Source organism: Cryptomeria japonica, chromosome 6 (genome assembly GCF_030272615.1).
Source record: "Cryptomeria japonica chromosome 6, Sugi_1.0, whole genome shotgun sequence".
NCBI classification, from domain to species: Eukaryota; Viridiplantae; Streptophyta; class Pinopsida; order Cupressales; family Cupressaceae; genus Cryptomeria; species Cryptomeria japonica.
Genome location: NC_081410.1, coordinates 191,559,148 through 191,579,873, shown reverse-complemented (window position 1 = coordinate 191,579,873; position 20,726 = coordinate 191,559,148). Strand labels below are relative to the sequence as shown.

The window sequence follows — 20,726 nt, the reverse complement described above, 5'->3', positions numbered from 1 at the left end:
CATTTGCACATTACTATTCAGAATTTGTTCACATCAGAAGATGATGGGCTTAGTAAAGAAAGAGCTAGGGCCATTAGAGGTATTGTTCCAAGAAAAATCAGTGAGGAGGATGCAAAAATGCTTAATAGGAGATAGATCCCTAAGGAAGGGCATAGATCTATTATTAATTCCTAAGGAAGGGGATAGATCTCTTATTAAAAACTAGCGCCCTGTTGCTTTACTCAATGTGTCTTATAATTTTTTTTCCAAAGCATTGGCAAGAAGGCTGGTAAATATACTCCCTAAGGTGATTAATCCTACTCAAACAGGCTTTGTTAAGGGCAGATACATCTTAGAAAATCATCTCACATGTTGGGAAGCGATGAATTGGGTGCAAAAATCAAATCAAAAGGCCATTATGCTGCTGTTAGATTTTGAGAAGCCTGTGACAAAATAGAGTGGAGTTTGTCAACATGATGTTAGAGAGCTTGGGTTTCCCTGAGCATTTCTGCAAAATGGTTAATACCCTTATGACAGATGCTAAAGCATGTGTTGAAATTAATGGGGTGCAATCAAAAAGCTTTGGTCTTTCAAGTTCCAGCAGACAAGGTTGTCCGTTGGCACCAGCTATCTTTGTAATTGCTACTGATGCCCTTTACTACCTTTTAAGGGATTCCTGTATTACCCCTTCTATCAAAGGCATTTCTCTCCCCAATGGGGAGGACCTCTCCAATATTCAATTTGTTGATGATACAGCCATCCTAGTAGATCTGAACGAGAAGAATATTGATGTTCTTATGTCTAAATTGGAGTTATTTTGTATGGCCTCAGGTATTAAAGTTTCTCTCCCTAAATCTATTATGCTGGGATGAGATTCACAACCCCCTACATGGCGTCAGAAACATTCTTTGATGTGGGGTGGACCAAGTCATTTGGATAGATATCTAGGAGTGCCTTTTTCTATTAGCCCAAACCTAAAGGCAATGTGGGAATGGATTAAAGGAAAGATTGATAAGAAACTCAAAATGTTGAATAGACATTATTTATCTCTTGCTGAGAGATTACAAGTTTGTAGAAGATACTTTCCTCATATAATATATATTTTACCTCGTCTTGGCTCTTAAACAATTATCAATTTTGACATATTCAGAAACAGATCAGAGAGTTTCTTTGGTCAGATGGGAAAGGGGGTAAAAAGAGGCATGCAGTTAAATGGAAATGGTGCAGTATGAGAAAGAGTAATGGAGGTCTAGGACTTAATGATTTAAGATGGCAGGGCATCTCTTTGGCAACTAAGTGGATAGTTAAGGCCTTGCAAGGGGATGAACCTTGGAAAGTTCTTGTTAGATATAATCTTTCCCAATCTGTCCCCAAAAAAACCCCTTCTTGGAAAGGGCTATCACTCAGTGATGTTATTACTGGGTCATTTGATATCAAACTGACCGGTTCTATTGTATTTAAATCAATATGGAAAGCCTAGGAGATTGTGAGAAAATTCATCTCCCATAATGGCATTATATGGGAAAATAATGAGATATGTGGGGAACGAGCTATTTGATGGAATTTGAAATATAATGGGAAGCCTTTGGCCTTGCTCCAAGGATGCTCAGCCAAGCTATGGGCCCTAAAGGGGCTGGGGAAATTCTCAAATATAATCAAATAAGGATCTTTATTGAGCTAGAATGATATTGTGCAGAATTTAGATATTCCTATCACCCAAAGTATAACCTATTTTGTGCTTAGAATGGCATGTGCCCGCCTTGCTCTGTCCAAAACCTGTGTGGATAACAACTGCAGATATGTTTCCTTCAAATGGAATGATGGATCTTTGTTACTGAACACCAAAGCGCCAAATCTATCTATAAACTACTTGCTGATAATGAAGATGTATTCTCCCATGTTAACACTTGTTGGAGCTTGAGTCTTATAGCACCCCAATGGCATAGAGTATTTGATTCCCTTTGGGGAAGACCTGTTGAACCAAAGAAGCTTTTCTTATGGCACCTTATCCTTCAGAAGCTTTCAACTAAAAGACCCAATGGTGAACTCAACATTTGTTCATTCCGCCGCCTTCCTAAAATTGTTCCCCATATCTTCTTTGATTTCCTTTTTGCCAGGGAGGTTTGGAGTTTATTTGGCATTTGTATGGGCAGAAATATTGCTGTTATTCATGTTATTACTGGTCATATTCAAAGCCTCCAGAAAAATTGTAATATTTTTTGGTCTGTCTTTTCTGCTGAAATACTATGGCTTATATGGAAATTTAGGAATGATAATGTGTTCAGTGGTAGGGATAGATCTCTTACTGAGTCTTTGAGGAGACTCATTTTTCACACCGTTGATTTGCAGGTCACAATAACTATGAAGCTTGCGAGAAGAGATTTGAGAAGCTATTACAAGATGGTACTGTAAATGATAATGTGTTTAGTGGTAGGGATAGATCTCTTACTGAGTCTTTGAGGAGACTCATTTTTCACACCGTTGATTTGCAGGTCACAATAACTATGAAGCTTGCAAGAAGGAAATTTGAGAAGCTATTACAAGATGGTACTGCAAGGGTTTTCACAAGGGAGATATCTCATGGCTTCTCATGGACCAGACAGACCGAAGATAGATCCATGTTTGAAGTAGTATTGACTAATTTCATGAGAGAGTTAAACGTGCAGAGGAGGAAAGCTACTCAGGAGCAGACCTTACCTATTGCTGAACCTATCATGCACCCATACGTTGACCCCATAATGTGGGATAAAATTCTACTATGAAGTGATGGACCATATGGATGGACGACATGGGTAGAGAAAATAGGAGATTCCAGTGCTCCAGATGGAGAAATCTTGTTTGGTTAATCCGTTATCTTGCTCTTAATGTTTTGTATAGTTTATTCCCTGTTCATGTTCTTCAGTGAACATATATTGTAAATAACTTTTTATCCTCTGTCGAGTGTGTGCTCTTTGGGATAGTATACTGTTATGTTTTGTACTGTGGGATAGTAGACTGATCATAATGACTTTTTGATTATATGCTCATTTTGTACTGTGGTTGTATTATATTTAATAGAAAAAATAGTCCTTCAAATTATTTGGGGAAGCTCCTTTAACCTAGAATCTAAGGATTTTACAATGTAGTACAAACTACAAACAAACTTACCTATTTTTTTATTTTTCAATCTAGAGCACAAAGCAATTTCATCACATTTGTATTAAATAAGTTTCCACGTATAAATGCTATCTACTTCAGAAACTAATCTAACACAACTAAAAGACATTTATGATTTTCAATTAAATGTAAAGATCGAAAATCACAAAAGGATTAATATAGGATTCATTAAACAAACACATTGATCATGATTTGAATACGAAGGCTTATGTACAAAGCTACAACACTTCTTCCAATAATTTTGACAATGGAAAGTTCGTTAAATTATTGAAAACACATAACTCACAACACAAACAACTACAAAGACAATAACTTTGTGAATGACAATTTCAACAATAATAGCAAACTCAGGATATAGTCTCTTCTTCAAAAGGTGACAAGCTCTTAATAATAGCATGGGCTAAAAATAGACTTTTTTGGAAGGTGATTTTGTAGATGACTCTTGAAATTTTCATGGTGGATTCTCTATTTTGAGAAAGTGTAGCAAACTCTCAGAGGTTTTGAAACTTTAGTGATTTGAATTGATCCTTGACTGAAAATTACCATTTGAAATATCCTCTTTCATACTCAAACCTTCTGTTTACAGATATGCTTCCTTGAAGATTTGTAAATCCTCTTTGTACTACTTCTACCTCAACAGATCTAATTTTGTGAAGATTTCAAAGGAGCTGTTATTTATGATTTTCCTCAAAATGTACATTGTCTTTCCTTGTTTATCTTTTTCTTTAACTAACTGCCATTTTCCTTGTATGATTCCTTTTGGTAACTAAATTGCCATCTCAGTGTTGCCTCCTTCGATCTTTAACTAGGAATTCAAGTTTCCTTAGGTGAGACTTATATGAGTTGGATGCACATTATAAAAGAAACAAAGCTGCATAAAATATGCCCTTCATTCAGATCTTTGGCATAGGTACAATCTTTAGACTTTGATCTCATTTCTTATAAAGTACATCATATGCTAAAAAGTGTGCTGCTTCTCTATGTTTTTTAAAATTACTTTTTACTTTTTTTGACGAATGATCTACAATGATTTGATAATTTGAGAATCTGGACTTTGACATGACACTCTATGACATAACTGGAAATGCCCATTTCTAAATTTAACTTTGACACAAACAATTGATTTTTGACAGAAAATAAGTTTCAAGTAACACAATCAAATTTCAAATTGGGCACAACACACTTCAATGAAACTTGTTCTAACAAAGTTTGGTGAACCCTTTGAGGTTGTAAAACTTTAACAGTTATACGCTATGAACCAAAAAAATCTTCTATTAACCTATAATGATCCTTGATTGACAATTATGATTTTTTAAATATCTTGCTTTAGTGATCTATCTTCACTTAAAACATTTTGTTTACAAATATGCTTCCTTGAAGATTTGTAAATCCTTTTTGAACTTCTTCTACTTTGAAGAATCTATTTTTGTGAAGATTTCAAATAAGCTATTAAATATGATTTTCTTCAAAAATCTACATTGTTTCTCCTGATTTATCTCTTTCTAGAGTTGATCAACAATAACCATGGATGATTCGTTTCGGTAACAAAATTGCCATCTCACAAACTGATCTGTGCACTGCCTCCCTTAAACTTTGACAAGGTATTCAAGTTTCCTTAGCTACAACTTACATGAGTTGGCTGCAAATTTTTAATTGTATATGATATGCATTTGGTCAAGAGTTTGGACTTGTGTTAAATTTTGTAATGTCGATCGTACTATTTCGTGCTTCCGATATATATAAATTTGATTATATATACTATTATGTTAACGTTAGCTAATGATAAATAAAACCAAAGTTAACTTATCGCGTTTGACCTACGGTTACACCGTTTATGGTATCGGGTGGTAAAGCGATTCTCAAACAAGTCGCACTCCTTCCGATCGGGTAAGTAAACGGTGACTAGTTTATATACTGTGGTGAGAGGTATGTAGGGAAGAGATGTGTCTTCGCATGTGGGAAGACATATCTCTTCACTACGTAACCCCTCATCCACTTATATAGCATGCTTACATTGAGGAGGATGTAAACACTGAAATTAATAAGTGTGGTGCATCTTTAAAACACGCTATAGTAGATAAAATACAACTTTCAAATCATATCTCCATCTCTTTTATTTTGATCACAAAATTTTGAAAGAACTTAACATGGTATCAGAGCAAAGTTAAGGAAGATCATATTAAAATTCTGTAATGATCTCATAAACTTTCACCAGGCTCTTACTAAGATCACATTCCCATAATCCTAATGGCAACTGGAGTTAGGTTTGAAGATAGATTAGATGGAGCATCAAATTTTGTATCTTGGAAATTCAGGATCATGCTTGTTTTGAAAGAAAATAAAATTGATTCCCATGTCAAAAGTGAAATCCCTGAACCCTCTGATGATACAGAGAAAATTCAGTGGAGCAAGGATAGTGAGAATGCCCTTAAGATAATTGTGGATTCAGTAAGAGACCACATTGTACCAGTTATTTCTAAATATGAGACGGCCTTTCAGATGTTCAAAGCACTAGCTGACATTTATGAAATCAACAACACTAGCAGGGCTCTCACCCTAAAGAATCAACTACACCATATAAAGATGAATAAAGGAGAAACAATTACATCCTATTTCTTGAGGATCACTGAGCTTAGGGATCAACTATCCACTATTGGACATCTAGTAGACAACAAAGAACTTGCTATGATGGCCCTAAATGGATGTCCTACCTCATGGGAATCGTTCATTCAAGGAATCAATGCTTGTTCTAAATTTCCTAAGTTTGATAGATTGAAAACTGATTGCATTCAAGGGGAATCTCGGCTTGTCACAAGAGGAATAAAACAAAACAATGGTAATGAAGACATTCAAGTTCTAAACTCTAATTCCCACAAGAAAGGAAAGAAGAACTTTAAGAGAAAGAGGGACAACAGCTCAAATGGGAAGAGGTCTTCAAAGAAGAAGAGAGACATTTCTGAAGTACAATGTTTCGGATGTGACCAATATGGGCACTATGCAATGAAGTGTCCAGACAGGATCAAACAACAAGCTTCAATGGCAGAAATTAAGAAAGGGAGTATTTCCGAGAAGCTAGTCTTCTACTCAGCCCTCTCTAGTCAAGTCACCTCCAGTTTCAACACATGGGTGATTGATAGCGGAGCATCTCAACACATCACTGGATTTCGTGAGCACCTAGATACACTAGTGGAAAGTTCAAATGAAGAAGTGACAATTGGTGATGACTCAAATTATCCAATTATGGGAATAGGAACCTGCAATATCAACCTAAAGTCAGGCATATCCCTACAGCTGACTGGAGTTCTATTTGTACTTGGTATAAAGAGAAACCTTGTCCCAATTTCTGCACTTGAAGATAAGGGTTATAGATTAACCTTTATGGAAGGAAAGGTACTTGCTTGGCCAAAGAACTCCACAATCAAGAAAGCCCACACCATTGGAGTAAGACAAGGGAGCCTCTACAGACTTTGCACCACTCCACCTCTAGCCTTGATTCATGAAACTCCAGATTTGAATGAACTTTGGCATAGAAGATTAGGGCACCTTCATTTCCATGCCCTACCTAAGATAGAGAAGATGGTGATGGGCTTACCCAAGCTAAGCCAAAAATCTGAAGGAGCCTGCAAAGGGTGTGCCTTGGGAAAGAATACTAAAGGGTCTTTTAATTCTAGCAACAGTAAATCCAAAAATGTATTAGAATTAGTTCATTCTAATTTATGAGGACCCATGTCTGTACCCTCATTAGGGGGATTTTTATATTATGTAATATTTGTAGATGATTATTCCAGGAAGACCTGGATATATTTTTTGAAGTACAAAGAGTCTGAAGAAATCCTTTCTAAATTTAAGGAATTCAAAGCTCTTGCAGAAAATATGACAGGTAAGAAAATCATAACCTTAAGAACAGACAATGGGGGGGAATACACTTCTGATATGTTTAAAGATTATTGTATAAATGTTGGGATTAAGAGGGAGTTAACTGTACCTTATAACCCACAACAAAATGGGGTAGCTGAAAGAAAGAATAGGACTATAGTAGAAGCTGCTAGGGCTATGTTGTTTGACCAAAATATAGAAACCTCATTTTGGGCTGAAGCATCTAGGACAGCCGTGTACATTCAAATAGATGTCCTCATTCTCTTCTTGACAATAAAACCCCTGAAGAAGCCTTTACTGGCAACAAACCTGACATAAGTCATTTCCGGATCTTTGGGTGTCTAGTCTATATTCATGTCCCCAAAGAAAAGAGGTCAAATTTAGAACCTTCTGGAAAGAAAGGAGTATTTGTTGGGTAAAGTGAAACCTCTAAAGCCTACAAAATATACATACTTGGTCAAAGACAAATTGAACTAAGCAGAGATGTCATCTTTGAGGAAGACATAGCATTCAGGAGGTCCAAAAGCTCTAATGAATTAGAACACCAAGATCCTCCTACAAGCTTGGATGAGGATTCCACCCCTGAGATTCAGAGGGAGACCCCTGAAGATGCTGAGCATGAAGTTCAAGGCTTACCTTTAGAAGAAAATTATACCAAAACTAGGAAGAGACCACTTTGGCCTAAAAAGATGCTTCAAGAAGCTGAAAATTATGCTGCTCCAAAGGGGACCTTCAGAGAAAGTAAGAGACCTAACCTATTTTCCAGTTATACTGCCTTGATGAGTGAGATCATTGATGTAGAACCTTCCTGTGTTGGAGATGCGCCCAAGCATCAAGTTTGGAGAGATGCTATGTCAGAAGAGTATCAGTCAATTCTGAAAAATGATGTCTGGGATATTGTGCCTAGGCCTAAAGGCAAATCTATGGTATTGTTGTGACGTTTTCACACATCGCCCCATTGCAAATGGGGACCCCTGCTTTTTTTGCTTTTTAGGGTTTGATTTTTTAGGTCTTTTAGGGTTTTGTCCGTTAGCCTTTGCATTTTGAGTGTCGCCAAGGGGATTACCTGGATAGCAGGTTCTGCTTGAGTTAGGTCAAGTTGGTGAGTGATGAAGTCTGAGAGTCCTGATCCTGAAAATTGACTAAGTCTGAAGTCCTGATCCTGAAATTTGGCTAAGTCTGGAATGTCCTGATCCTGAAATTTGACTAAGTCTGGAAACTGAAAAACCTCCAAAAATTAGATTTTGCAATATAACTCTTGGAGGTCTGAAACCACTCTCAAACATCCTGAAAGTATATATGGAATATAACTTAAAGTATACTTATACTTAAATGTTATATTCCATAAAAATTATCCTGATAGAGAGTTCAAAAAGTCAAATTTCGCTCCTATCCTTCACTGAGGATCCAGAGCGAAAAGCGCTCCTGTCCCTCTCCAAGGGACCAAGGCGAAGCGCTCTTGTCCCTCACCCAGGGTCCAGGGCGAAAAAACCTATTTGAGTCATTCCTGACCTTGTTTGGTCAAATTGGGACATCAAAGGCATGGCAGAGGACGAAATGAACGTGATAGAACATTCAGACTTGATTAAAAACAATGAAATGATGGAGTTTTTGCCTAGAAGGGAAAAAGTGCTCCTGTTCCTCACTGAAGGACCAGAGCGATTTTCTTTATGTGCACAATTTTAGACCTTTTTTGGACATTAACTCTTATTCGTAGCATGAAGTAAGATGAAATCTTCCCTAGCAAAGGAGTTTCGAGATGAAAAGTGAGACAATTTGGCTTAGAGGGCAAAAAGTGCTCCTATCCCTCACAGAAGGACCAAAGCTTGAATTTCAAATTCGCACTGCCTTTGAAAGATTAAAGTGATTTTATAATTTGAAGAGGTTAAGGGAAGCATGTTTTGTCCATTGAATATAATTTAAGCGGTTCACAAAGGAGTAAATCAACCCAATTGACAAAAAGTGCTCTTGTCCCTCACTGAAGGACCATGGCGCTTTTTCAAGTTTCTCCTCTTTGTTTGATATTTTATGGCAAAACTTGACTTGGATGGGAAGGACGAATGATGTTTTATGCCTTAGACGCAATTGAGAGGTTTAAAGAACAAAGAAGTATGCCAAGATGCAAAAAGTGCTCCCGTCCCTCTCCAAGGGTCCAGAGCGATTTTCCAAAAAGTATGAATTTCTTGCAAAGCCAAGGCAAGTTTGTGATTGAAATGAATGGAAGAGGACATGATTAGCCCATTGAAGATAATTTGGGAAGCTAGCAAAGGACGGATAAGCTTGAAGTTGAAAAAGTGCTCCCGTCCCTCACCCAGGGACCAGGGCGAAAAACATGTTATCTAGCCTTTCTCGCCAATTTTGGACAAATTGAGGCCAAGGCGCAAGTTTGAAAAAGTATTTAAAAGGCTTCGAGGTGGAATTGAGATGCAAGACTTGCAAATTTTGACGACGATTTGCAAAAAGTGCTCCCGTCCCTCACCAAGGGACCAGGGCGCAATTTCCAAATATGACCATTTACCTTGCATTTTGAAATGATATTTTTATTACCAAGGCTCAAGATGGAGTGAAATGTGATATTCTACGCCTTGAGGGTAATTTGAAGTTGATGTGATCAAGAATTCATGCAATGGACTCAAAAGTGCTCCTTTCCCTCACTGAAGGACCAAGGCGCTTTTTATGAAACAACAAATTCCCTCCGAGATTATGCTAAGGCAAAGTTGTGTGAGATGGGAAGGATCTTCTAAAGCATGGTGAACAAAGATTTGACTTCAAAACTTGAGAATCCTAGCCTAAAATACAAAAAGTGCTCCTGTCCCTCACCAAGGGACTAGGGCGAAAATCCTTGGAACACTCCTTTTGCCTTGCAAAAACGAGTTAAGCATGCATGGAACAAGTGAAAGAGATCATTGCTTACTACACAACGATAATCGACAAATGAAAGATGAAGGATTGAGGACAAAAGTGAAAAAGTGCTCCTGTCCCTCTCCAAGGGACCAGAGCGAAGTTAATGGCATTCATTATTTTTTACCATATTTGGGCGTTAATATCCTCCAAATCGCATTAGATGCCAAATTGCTAACTTTGGAATATTTGAAAAAATTAATTAAATTGGCATTTAATAAATTAATTTTGGGCCTCAAAAAATCGAATTTCTATTATAAAGGCATTTAAAATTAATTTTTGTGAAATAAAAAATTAAAAGTTGAGCGCACAAGGCATTATTTTGCCTTTATTTGACAAGTCGGCCTACTCCTTTTGAGTTTTTATTTATTATTTCACCTTTTATTTGCTAGGTCGGCCTCATGGGTAAGTGGAAGGTGAGCGCTCTATATATTGGAGGTGTTTTTTCACAATTCAAATCATTCAATCATCCTTTCAAGATCGAATTTGGAGAGCTAATTGAAGGTGCGAAATCTAGCTGGAGTGGAGTAAATTTCTACTAAGTGTGGAGATTAAGGAGGGCGAAATTGATTTTGAAGGCTATTGGAGAGGCGAATTTCTTGCTAGATGGGAGGATAATTTCCAAATGTTTTGAAGGTATTTGAAGGCGAATTTCCAGATTTTTTGAAGGCTAAAGGAGGCATAATTCATCCAAGGGAGGACTATAATCTAAACTTGTCCATCAAAATCCGGTCTTCTCTCATCATTTTTTTCAAGTTTTGTACTTAAGCACTCAAAGGAAGAGGTATGAAGAATCATTTTTGAAGTTCTTATTCAAGACTTATTGTGATCCCATTGCAATTTTGTAAAATCTAAGTCTTGAAAATCCAATTTCCATTCATTATTAATTTGAAAATGTGTAATTGTTGATTTAGCATGACTTTTTTCAAATTAATATCTTAAGTTTTACCTTTGAAAGGTCTTAAATTTCATGCTTTGAGGTTTGATGCTCAAAAGACTAACTTTAATATTTTGTGTAGGCATCAAATGGAGATCCTGGAGTTGTAAAATCAAGCCAGATCAAGGACGGTCTCCTCCAAGAAGATCAAGCAAGGACAAGGGCGACCTCCTCCAGTCTAGCATCGACAGGGACGACCTTCTTTGATCAAACATCAACAAGGGCGACCTCTTCCAATCCAACATTCCAAGGCGAGGTACATCAATCATCCTGCACATCAAGGACACAAGAAGTCAGAGCAAAGGGTTCGTTGAAGAAGCAGATAGTTCCAGAAGAATTAATTAAGGCTAACTTCTCAACGTTACCAAATTGAATATCAACCAAGTGTCAAATGAGGTGGCATCCCAGTCATCACTCCTCCAGTCAGTGTGGTCCACCTCAGCATGTCCAGATTCAATGTACCTAACTCATGGAAGGTGGCACAAACTCCGATGTACCTACCCCGACTATCCATTGGTCGATTTTTCCAGAGAGGACATGTGTCCAAGCAATACAATTATTTCATTGGTCGAGAATTAAATGTTATGTAATGGTTGTAACAAACCCTAATTAGGGTTTTCATTGTAAAATCTTGGCCATTGATCTCGAATTGATCTCAGCCATCGAATTGTATTATGGGCACTATATAAACCCCGACTCTTCATTTTGTAAAGGCAATAAATTAGAGTAAGTTGGAAGCAATACTTAGAGAGTTAGAAAGGAGTTAGTGAATAGAGAGTAGTTAGAAGGTGATTAGCAGTTGATAGAATAGCAATTAGAGTAGAGTAGAAAGAGAAGGCAAAGATTGTTGCCAAGAGGTTGTTGTAAAAGACTTGTAACTTCATTGAAGAAATGGTGAAATTTATGGGTCGATTCGACAATTTGCATGGTCTTTATACTTCTCATATTTGATTTCGTGTTATTAGATGAGTGGAAGAAATGTGCTTGATTGATGGTGGAATTCGTATATCCATACTACTAGCAGTTTGTTGATTGCAGACTTGCCTTGTGTAGTCAACTGGAATCATTCAGCTTAAGCTTAACTTCAATTGTCGCTTCTTCATTGATATGCATCAACCTGATGGTGTCTATGCCTGCAGTGCTGATTTGAACATCATAAAGCTTTCCTTCGAAGATCGCACTAACCTTGTGGAGATGGTCCTGGGATGTCAAAACAAGACTTAGTTAGAATTTCATCAAAGATCATTCATTGCTCTTACATTCTTAGTGTTAAGATTAGATCCTTTCCTCGCCCTTGTCTTTTTTCCTTTTTTTTCCCAAATCTAAGGTAGTAAAATCCCGTGTTCCAGCAATAATCAAAGCAAATCAGAAGTTCGGTCATTGAGTGTAAGTCCCCTTGTGATTCTAGCAAATCACATCATACCACAGAGAGCTTATCCACACGTAGAGATCCTACAACGAAGAACCTTGGAGTCATCCTGATTGATCCTTTTCCACGATATCTTCAGCAATCAGAGGCTTTACTCAAGAGAGGATAAGGTACCTTTGGGTATTTTATTCTGTGTTTGATAATGTACAAAATACACCTCAACAGGTATCTTCTAAATGGCTCTTCAAAATCAAACATGCAGCAGATGGCAGCATTGAGAAGCACAAAGCAAGGTTTGTTGCCAGAGGTTTCTCATAGAAAGAAGGTATTGACTATGAAGAGACATTGCTCCTGTTGCCAGATACACTTCTGTCCGAGTAGTTTTGTCTATCGCAACATCTAAAGGATGGAAAGTCCATCAAATGGATGTTAAGACTGCTTTTCTAAATGGTAAGATTGGAGAAGAAGTTTATTTGGAGCAACTTGAAGGTTTTGTGATTCATAAGGCTGAATCACATGTCTGCAGATTAAAGAAAGCTCTATATGGACTGAAACAGGCCCCCAGAGCATGGTATGAAAGAATTGATCACTATCTCTTGGAATTAGGGTTTTCCAAGAATGAAGCAGATCCAAATCTCTACTACAAGGTAATCAATGGTGAATTATTAATTCTTATTCTTTATGTTGATGATCTACTAATCATAGGAGAGGATAATTGTATTTCTTGATATAAGAAAGAATTAGCCTCTGAGTTTGATATGAAAGATTTAGGAATTCTTCACTACTTCCTTGGATTGGAAGTTTGGCAGCAGGCAAATGGTATAATCCTTAATCAAAGAAAATACACCTTTGATATACTCAAGAGATTTGGAATGATGGATTGTAGATCCATGACCACACCTATGGAGACAAATCTACACAAACTAAAGGAAGTAGCTGCAGAATCAGAATTTGCAGATCCTACCCTCTACAGATAGATTATTGGATCTCTGATGTATTTGGTAAACACAAGACCTGATATATGTTATGTTGTTAATGCACTAAGTCAGTTTATGTGTGAACCTAGGGAAATACATCTTGTTGCTGCAAAACATATTCTGAGATATCTTCGAGGAACTATTGGTTTTGGTCTGAAGTATAAACATGTAGACCTTGACCTACATGGATTCACTGATTCTGATTGGGTTGGAAGCGTAGTTGACAGGAAAAGCACATCAAGATGTTGTTTCAGTTTAGGATCAGGAATGATCTCATGGATATGTAGAAAACAGTCTTTAGTTGCTCAGAGTTCTACAGAAGTTGAATACATTGCAGCCTCCATGGGAGCAAGAGAAGCCGTATGGCTCCAGAAACTGCTTGTAGGACTGTTTGGTCAGCCCTTAAATCCTGCTGTCATCTACTGTGACAATCAGAGTTGCATCAAGCTTTCAATGGATCCAGTATTTCATGACGGTTCTAAACACATTGAGATTCCTTATCACTATGTTCGAGATATGGTGGAAAGGAATGTGATCCGACTGAATTATATCGGTATAGGTGATCAGATTGCAGATATTCTTACCAAGCCTCTCTCCAGGATTAAGATTGAACATTTTAGAGATAAACTTGGTATGGTTGAAAATGTTATTTAATTTTGAGATAGAGTCTCATTTATTCTGATATACTAAAATATTTAAAGATGTTTAGTGTGTAAACTCTTTTATTTGTCATGTGTGTGACTCCATGACTGCATGGGCCTTCTGTGAACATTATTGAAGGGTGACAGACTTTTCAATAATGAACACTTGTTTCAAATTGATATTGTAAGGTGACGATTTTACAATTATCAATTTAACTATCTTGATGGATATCATGTGACTTGATATCTGTGGACATGTCATGATAGTATATATATCTCTGAGACATTATGGTAGATATCTGTTGGTTGATATCATTAAATAAACCATAATTACGATAGAGATCTTCATGGTGAATATTATGAACATAATATTCGTGGACATGCTATGAAATCATTATCAGTATGGTAGGCATCATGTGACTTGATGCCAGTGCACATACCTTACTTGATAACTATGAGTTATGGTGGGTATCATGAGACTTGATATTCATTGTAGAACCATATCTCTGAATATCACTATGGTGTGATATCTCCTCTCTTCACAATCAATGGATGAATTGTGATGTTTTCTCTAACATGAAATGTGTCCTCCCTAGTTAAGAGGGAGTGTTAAATTTTGTAACGTCGGTCGTACTATTTCGTGCTTCCGACATATATATATATATATATATATATATATTAATTTGATTACATATACTAATATGTTAACGTTAACTAATGATAAATAAAACCAAAGTTAACTTATCGCGTTTGACCTACGGTTACACCGTTCATGGTATCGGGTGGTAAAGCGATTCTCAAACAAGTCGCACTCCTTCCAATCGGGTAAGTAAACGGTGACTAGTTTATATACTGTGGTGAGAGGTACGTAGGGAAGAGATGTGTCTTTGCACGTGGGAAGACATATCTCTTTACTACATAACCCCTCATCCACTTATATAGCATGCTTACATTGAGAAGGACGTAAACACCGAAATTAATAAGTGTGGTGCATCTTTAAAACACGCTATAGCAGATAGAATACAACTTTCAGATCATATCTCTATCTCTTCTATTTTGATCACAAAATTTTGAAAGAACTTAACAACTTGGGTGCAATCTTTAGACTTTGATCACAATTCTTAGAAGTATGATGTACTTCTAAAAATATGCCACTTATCTTTGTTTTCTTTTGATTTTTATTTATATTTAATATTTTTACATGGACAATCTACAATAGTTGGATATTTCAAAATTATGGGCTTTGACACAACCTATAACTCAACTATTAACTACTATTTCTGACTTCAACTTTGACATAAGTAAGATTTTTGATGGTAAATGAGTTTCATATAGCATAGTTAAGTTTCAGATTGGGTACAACACGTTTTGGTAGAAAACTAGTGAACATCAAAGTGACTTCGGCAACATTTAACAGATCTTTGGCATCAAGTTGGAAATCAAAGTTGGCAGTGATGACTCATGAAGGCATTGACTCAAAGGGCTACCTAGCATTGACATTTGTATAAATCATCTCATTATATGTCTTTAACTTGACATTATAGATCATGAGATTTTTGTTGTATGTCTTTTTGTTGGCATTCACAACACTTGGTATCAAAAAAAGTAGGGCATTTAGGGCAAAAGAGCATAATGTTGGCAGTTTTATTCATTTGACAGTCAATTTCCTTCACCTATGGATCATGCATTTTGTTTCCTATTTTGGGCAGCACCAGGGCATCAACATGTTATCGTTTGACACTTATTTATTATTTTCCATGATTTTTCACCTTCTACCCCTCTATAATCATGTAGACAATGTTTTGCTCATTATTTTTTCCTAGTGGCCATGCAAGTCAATCTTTGCTCAAGGAAAATCAAAAGCATTTTCCAACAAGAAAGTAAAAGAAAATGGTTGGACAATTATTAGGCAAGTCCAAGGGGAAAAAAAAATGCCAATCTTCTTATGCAAAATAGCAAATGAAAGAGACAAGGGAAAATAGAGTAGGCTCCAAAAGAGGCACTCAAGTCATTCTTCCAATAGAGGGAAGTCAAGCTTGTCAAAACTTCAGAGCCAAAAATGCATAAAAGAAGAACATTTCAGGGGTTTTATCACATTACACATTCTCTTACCTCCCTTAACATTAAAAATCTCTCTGTTATATTGATTGGAAATATAGATTCTGCCTAGGTCATCAGTGTCATTTCATACACCTCTGATGAAAACAAATATATAAAAATACAAGAGTCCAAAATAATAGGATTTTACTTTCAGGACACCAACCTCTTGCATAGAAATCAACTGCATCATTGCACACTATATCCTCCTTTTTATCATGAAAAGGGTCTTGAGATGTTTTAGATTTCACTGAAGCCATACTAGTCCTTGCTTTCTTCTCTGGAATTTCATGATTTTGACTTGATTCTGATTTTCTTTTACATGCATCAGCAATCTTTGATTGACTAACAGCTTTTTTAGTAATTTTCTCTCTTGTCCACCCAGCCTCTTCTACAGCCTGTAAATTTTTTGAAAGTGAAAATTGTGATTATAAATGTCTGTTTGTTTAACACATTAAACAGATATAGCTAAGAAAAGCCATCATGGAATATGAAAGCTAACATAATATAAACCGCTGATAATAAATGAAAATGATACATGAGAACAATGTCAAGATATCCCCCTTTTCACTGCCATTAGGATATTAAGGTGTCAAGAAATTTACTGGATTTATAATAATTTTTGATTTCTTCCTTGCCAACTCTATACTTTCACTCGCATCTGATTCTTTGTTGCAGGTTGTAGCAATATCTTTGAGACTACTGATTTCTTCCACACTTTGTTTAGTTCCTCTAATGTTAGTATCAGAAGCCACATTACTACACCGAGGATGGTGAATTCCATGTTTCTGTGCATAGATTCAACATGATTGTGTCAGAAAAAATTTGAATTCCATAGATATGTGAGATGCATAAAACAATTTGATTTGAAATGCATATGTTTATTAAGTAAAGAAAGGTTGAGACGAGTCTTCCCAAAAACATCTAATGTCAAACTGAGTTAAGATGAGAGTGCAGAAGAATACGCATTATATGGCAAGATCCAAATATTGCATTGTTAAGTTTTTTAATTATTGTGGGATTTGATATATGCATGTTTTAAGTCAACTCATGAGGAACTTCATAAGTAGTCATTACTCTTACTTTTTCCTCATACTTTTGTAATAATTACAACGTAAAGGACTCTTCCTAGCATCCAAGTACTTCTTGTTCACATTCACAAGCATTTGTAATTAGAATGTTTAATTGTCATGGGGTTTGACTTGTGTGTGTTTTATCTCTAGATGACCTCTAAGAATAGTCATTAATTTATTAATTTAATGACATGTTTCATTATATATATTGGCAATAACTACATGGCAGAAGAACCCACTTAGCATAAAAGCACCTCTAAGCATTTATTAGTAGATGGGGGATGAAAAGAGATTATAGTCCATTGCTTTGGGCCTTTTTCCTTCTAGACCCTTTTCCCATTGGCAAGCTTTTTGGGGAGCAAAGTTATGCACATTGTATTGTTTTCATATAGAAAGACGAAGAAACAAAGTTATGCATAGAAAATGTGCACCAACCTTAAGTTGCATTAATATCTGTTGGGCTGCTTCTTCCTTTGCAGACTTTTTACTTATATTACATCCTTTTCCAACAAGAGCATTATCCTCAAGAACAACTTCAAGAATCGCAAGATATAGTTCACCCTCCTGTGCACTTTTTTTCCAGACAATGCGGTAGCCCTCTAGATGGCACAGTTCAGAAACCTCTCTTATAGGATGCAAATGCAGTGTCTCTGGTGTTACTATAGGAGATAACAAAGGTTTCATTATTTTCCATACATGTTCCACATCAAATCTGCTATCCACCAGTATTGCTCCTGCAATGCTTTCTACTATATCTCCTAGCACCTGTATTTGTTGCAAATTGCATTTGAAACAAAAAATATTTACCTATTCTTTCTCATACAGAAGAGAGAGTTGGATAGAAAATAATTTCAGGTTTTAAATGTTTACTGATTATACAATAAAGATAACATAGTAATTAATTGCGATGACCAACTGCAAAGCAGTTGGACATCAACCTTTGTCGTCCATAAATGAGAAATAAAAAACAAGCAGCATCCCCTTCTATAAGGCAATAAAAAATCTACCAAACTCTACATGGCATAAATATTCCAATTTATTACTTACCTTTGGAGCTTTCACTCCACAAGGTGAAGTGGGACAACCTTTTGCCCCCATACAATTTTGCGCAGCCCTTACAAATCTGGTGATTTGCCCCAGAAGCACGGCTGAACCATGGCGAAGATACTGATGTAAATTATATTTGACAGCTACATATGCAAAACTTTCATTATTGACAGCTGCAGAACGCAAATCCGTCAAAACACCTGGTGTAAGATCAGGGTGTTCTCTAAATAGATGCCTTGTGATAAGAAAATCTAATACAGAGTCTCCAAGAAATTCCAGTCTCTGTCAAGATATACATAGTACCAATAGAAACAAGTTTGTTAGAAAACCTTCATTAAAGAGTAAGGAGCATTCTCTCATACCACAATGCTATCAATTTCTTAAGAGAAGTTAATACGGATATCAGTTCACCTAGAACTACTTGGATGTCAAATTATTTTCCAGATGAACGAATCTTTATTAAAAAATGTATGGATATGCTTAAAAAAGGATGTGTACTGAAATAAGAAAGAGTTCAACCTCCACTGTGATTGGGGACCCAAAACACCCAAACCAAAAAGACAATCAGAACTATGCTGAACAGTTAGCTGTATAAAATTATAAGATTTGCTTATGCCAGTTGAGTAGCTCTTACTAGAGCCATGTCAGTATCGAAGCATATACCTTAATTAAAAAAGTAATTCATGCATCTTTTAAAGATCCCTTAATTGTATTTGCTGAATGCCAATCTAAACTGACAGTAATGGATTTTGAATATTTCTATTGTTTTGTCATTTTAAAGCACAATCATGTTTTTTGGGAGCAGCAGAAAAAATATTAATATACCTCATTTCAGGCTGAGAAACACAAGTGAAGGATTGGGAACTATACAATACAAGTCTACAACTATAATCATCTATTTTCCATTTGAAACATTATCCACTAGGCCACTTTAAACTCCCCCAATGAACAAAGATTGATAGATGTAGCACATAACAATATTTAGCTGTTCCAAATCAATGAGACCTTTAATGCCGCTTGACATTTGGGTAATCTCAACATCCATTTATGTTCTGCATACTTGCTTAATATACTTTATCATAAAAATATGCAATTTACCATGTTACCACATTGCATAATCGACTTGTACATCTTTTAAATGATTATAGAAAATTCCATAATTTCATTTTGTAAATTCATTGCAATGTGGATTTCCATGATTAAAGAAACCGCATTATTTGACTGTTCACATCTTGCTCTTGTGCTCAAAAATTTGACAATACATTTCTAGTACAAAATTTAAAGACGGGAAATTTTTTCTTAGTAACCTATCTCAAGATTGTTGTAAGAACTACTATATGTTTCAACATGAACAAAATTCAATGCCGTATGTAAACCTTCTAACATGCACTGCAATTAGAATAAAGAAAGGATCCTGTTCATTTTCTTCAACTGGTTGATAATTATTTACATTTTAAAAACTCGTCATGATATAGCTTGTCATAAGTTGGAGGACCTCATTAAAATTTAAATAGAGAATGAATTAGAAAACCTACTCCTAGAGCTTAGGCATAAAAAAATTAAAGGTTCTTTCACAAAAAAATCAAATGATTTGTATGGAATTGTTCAGTAAAACCAAGGTTCTCTCTCAAATTATCTATTCACTTTTTTAAAAAAAGGTTTCTATTATGAGAGCGCTACAACATGTCATTGCCTATTCAGCATTGTATAGTTAGGTGGGAGGTGAAAAGTAAATATACTATTTTATTTAGAACAAAGCATAGACTAATAAATTTTCATTTGCAAATAAATTATTCATTTTTTGTGGCCATAAAAGTATATTACAAATCCACCAAATTTTCAATATATTATATATCTATCGTCTCTCAGCCCCACTTAAACCATTCATCTAACTTCTTGTAACCCTAAACTAGCTTTTTATATGGAACATTTGTTGATGAGTTCATTAATCAGCCCACCTGTCTTTAGAATCATTGGACTCATAGTTTGAGGATTCCCCCTAGCCAGTTATGGGTGTATTTTGATGAACTTCATGTTGAGAATATCATCATATTTACAAAGTGAAAGACTATGCTGCTTTTGTTTTCTTCCAGAGGTGGAATTCAAGGAGCATTTTATTTTTCAGTGCCCAATCTACTATGAATCTCTTGGGAGGTACTATTGTATATACAAAGATTTTAGTGGCTTCTTTACCACTTTCTTCAACTACTTTGATTAGAGATGCTTGGCCCTTTTCTTCACAAGATCTCCAAGTTCAAGCATGAGTCTCTCTGTGGTGACCATAGACATATGAGATTGATTACTTCTTTCTTTCAATCCATCACCACTCTTGGAGGTGTTGAGCACTATCTATGCAATTTTGATTCAGTTATGAAATCTCTTCATATAATTGAATAGAGAAATATGAATGGAAAAAATAATCACCCAATTGGCTGCTCTAGAGGGCAACCTTGAAAAAGAGACACAAAATCAAAATTGCACCAACCAACAAGAAGAGCATATGAACTTTTAGCAAGAATAACTGAACAAAGAGAAGTTGAATCTAGAAGTGCACCCCGAAAACAATGCCAGCGTGGATTCCAAGAAGTCCATGGTGACTATGTAAGAAGTAAAGGTGGAGGACAACCTGGCTATAGATATAAGTTTGGGGTGCATACCCACCAAGGCAATAGA

General features: G+C 36.1%; 1 protein-coding gene across 6 annotated transcripts in view; it reads right to left on the bottom strand.

The window, feature by feature from the left end:
* LOC131053529 (endoribonuclease Dicer homolog 3a) overlaps positions 1 to 20,726 on the bottom strand; it is a 182,979-nt gene that overhangs the window by 72,277 nt on the left and 89,976 nt on the right. For all 6 annotated transcript variants that reach the window (XR_009107715.2, XR_009107716.2, XR_009107717.2 and 3 more), the window contains 4 exons: positions 18,054 to 18,335; positions 17,442 to 17,771; positions 16,539 to 16,721; positions 16,100 to 16,331 (listed from right to left, as the gene is read on the bottom strand). Coding sequence is in view for 3 of the 6 variants with exons in the window: in XM_057988141.2 (XP_057844124.2) it covers positions 16,100 to 16,331; positions 16,539 to 16,721; positions 17,442 to 17,771; positions 18,054 to 18,335 (1,027 nt within the window). In the remaining 3 variants the exon portion in view is untranslated. The remainder of the gene's footprint in view (positions 1 to 16,099; positions 16,332 to 16,538; positions 16,722 to 17,441; positions 17,772 to 18,053; positions 18,336 to 20,726) is intronic.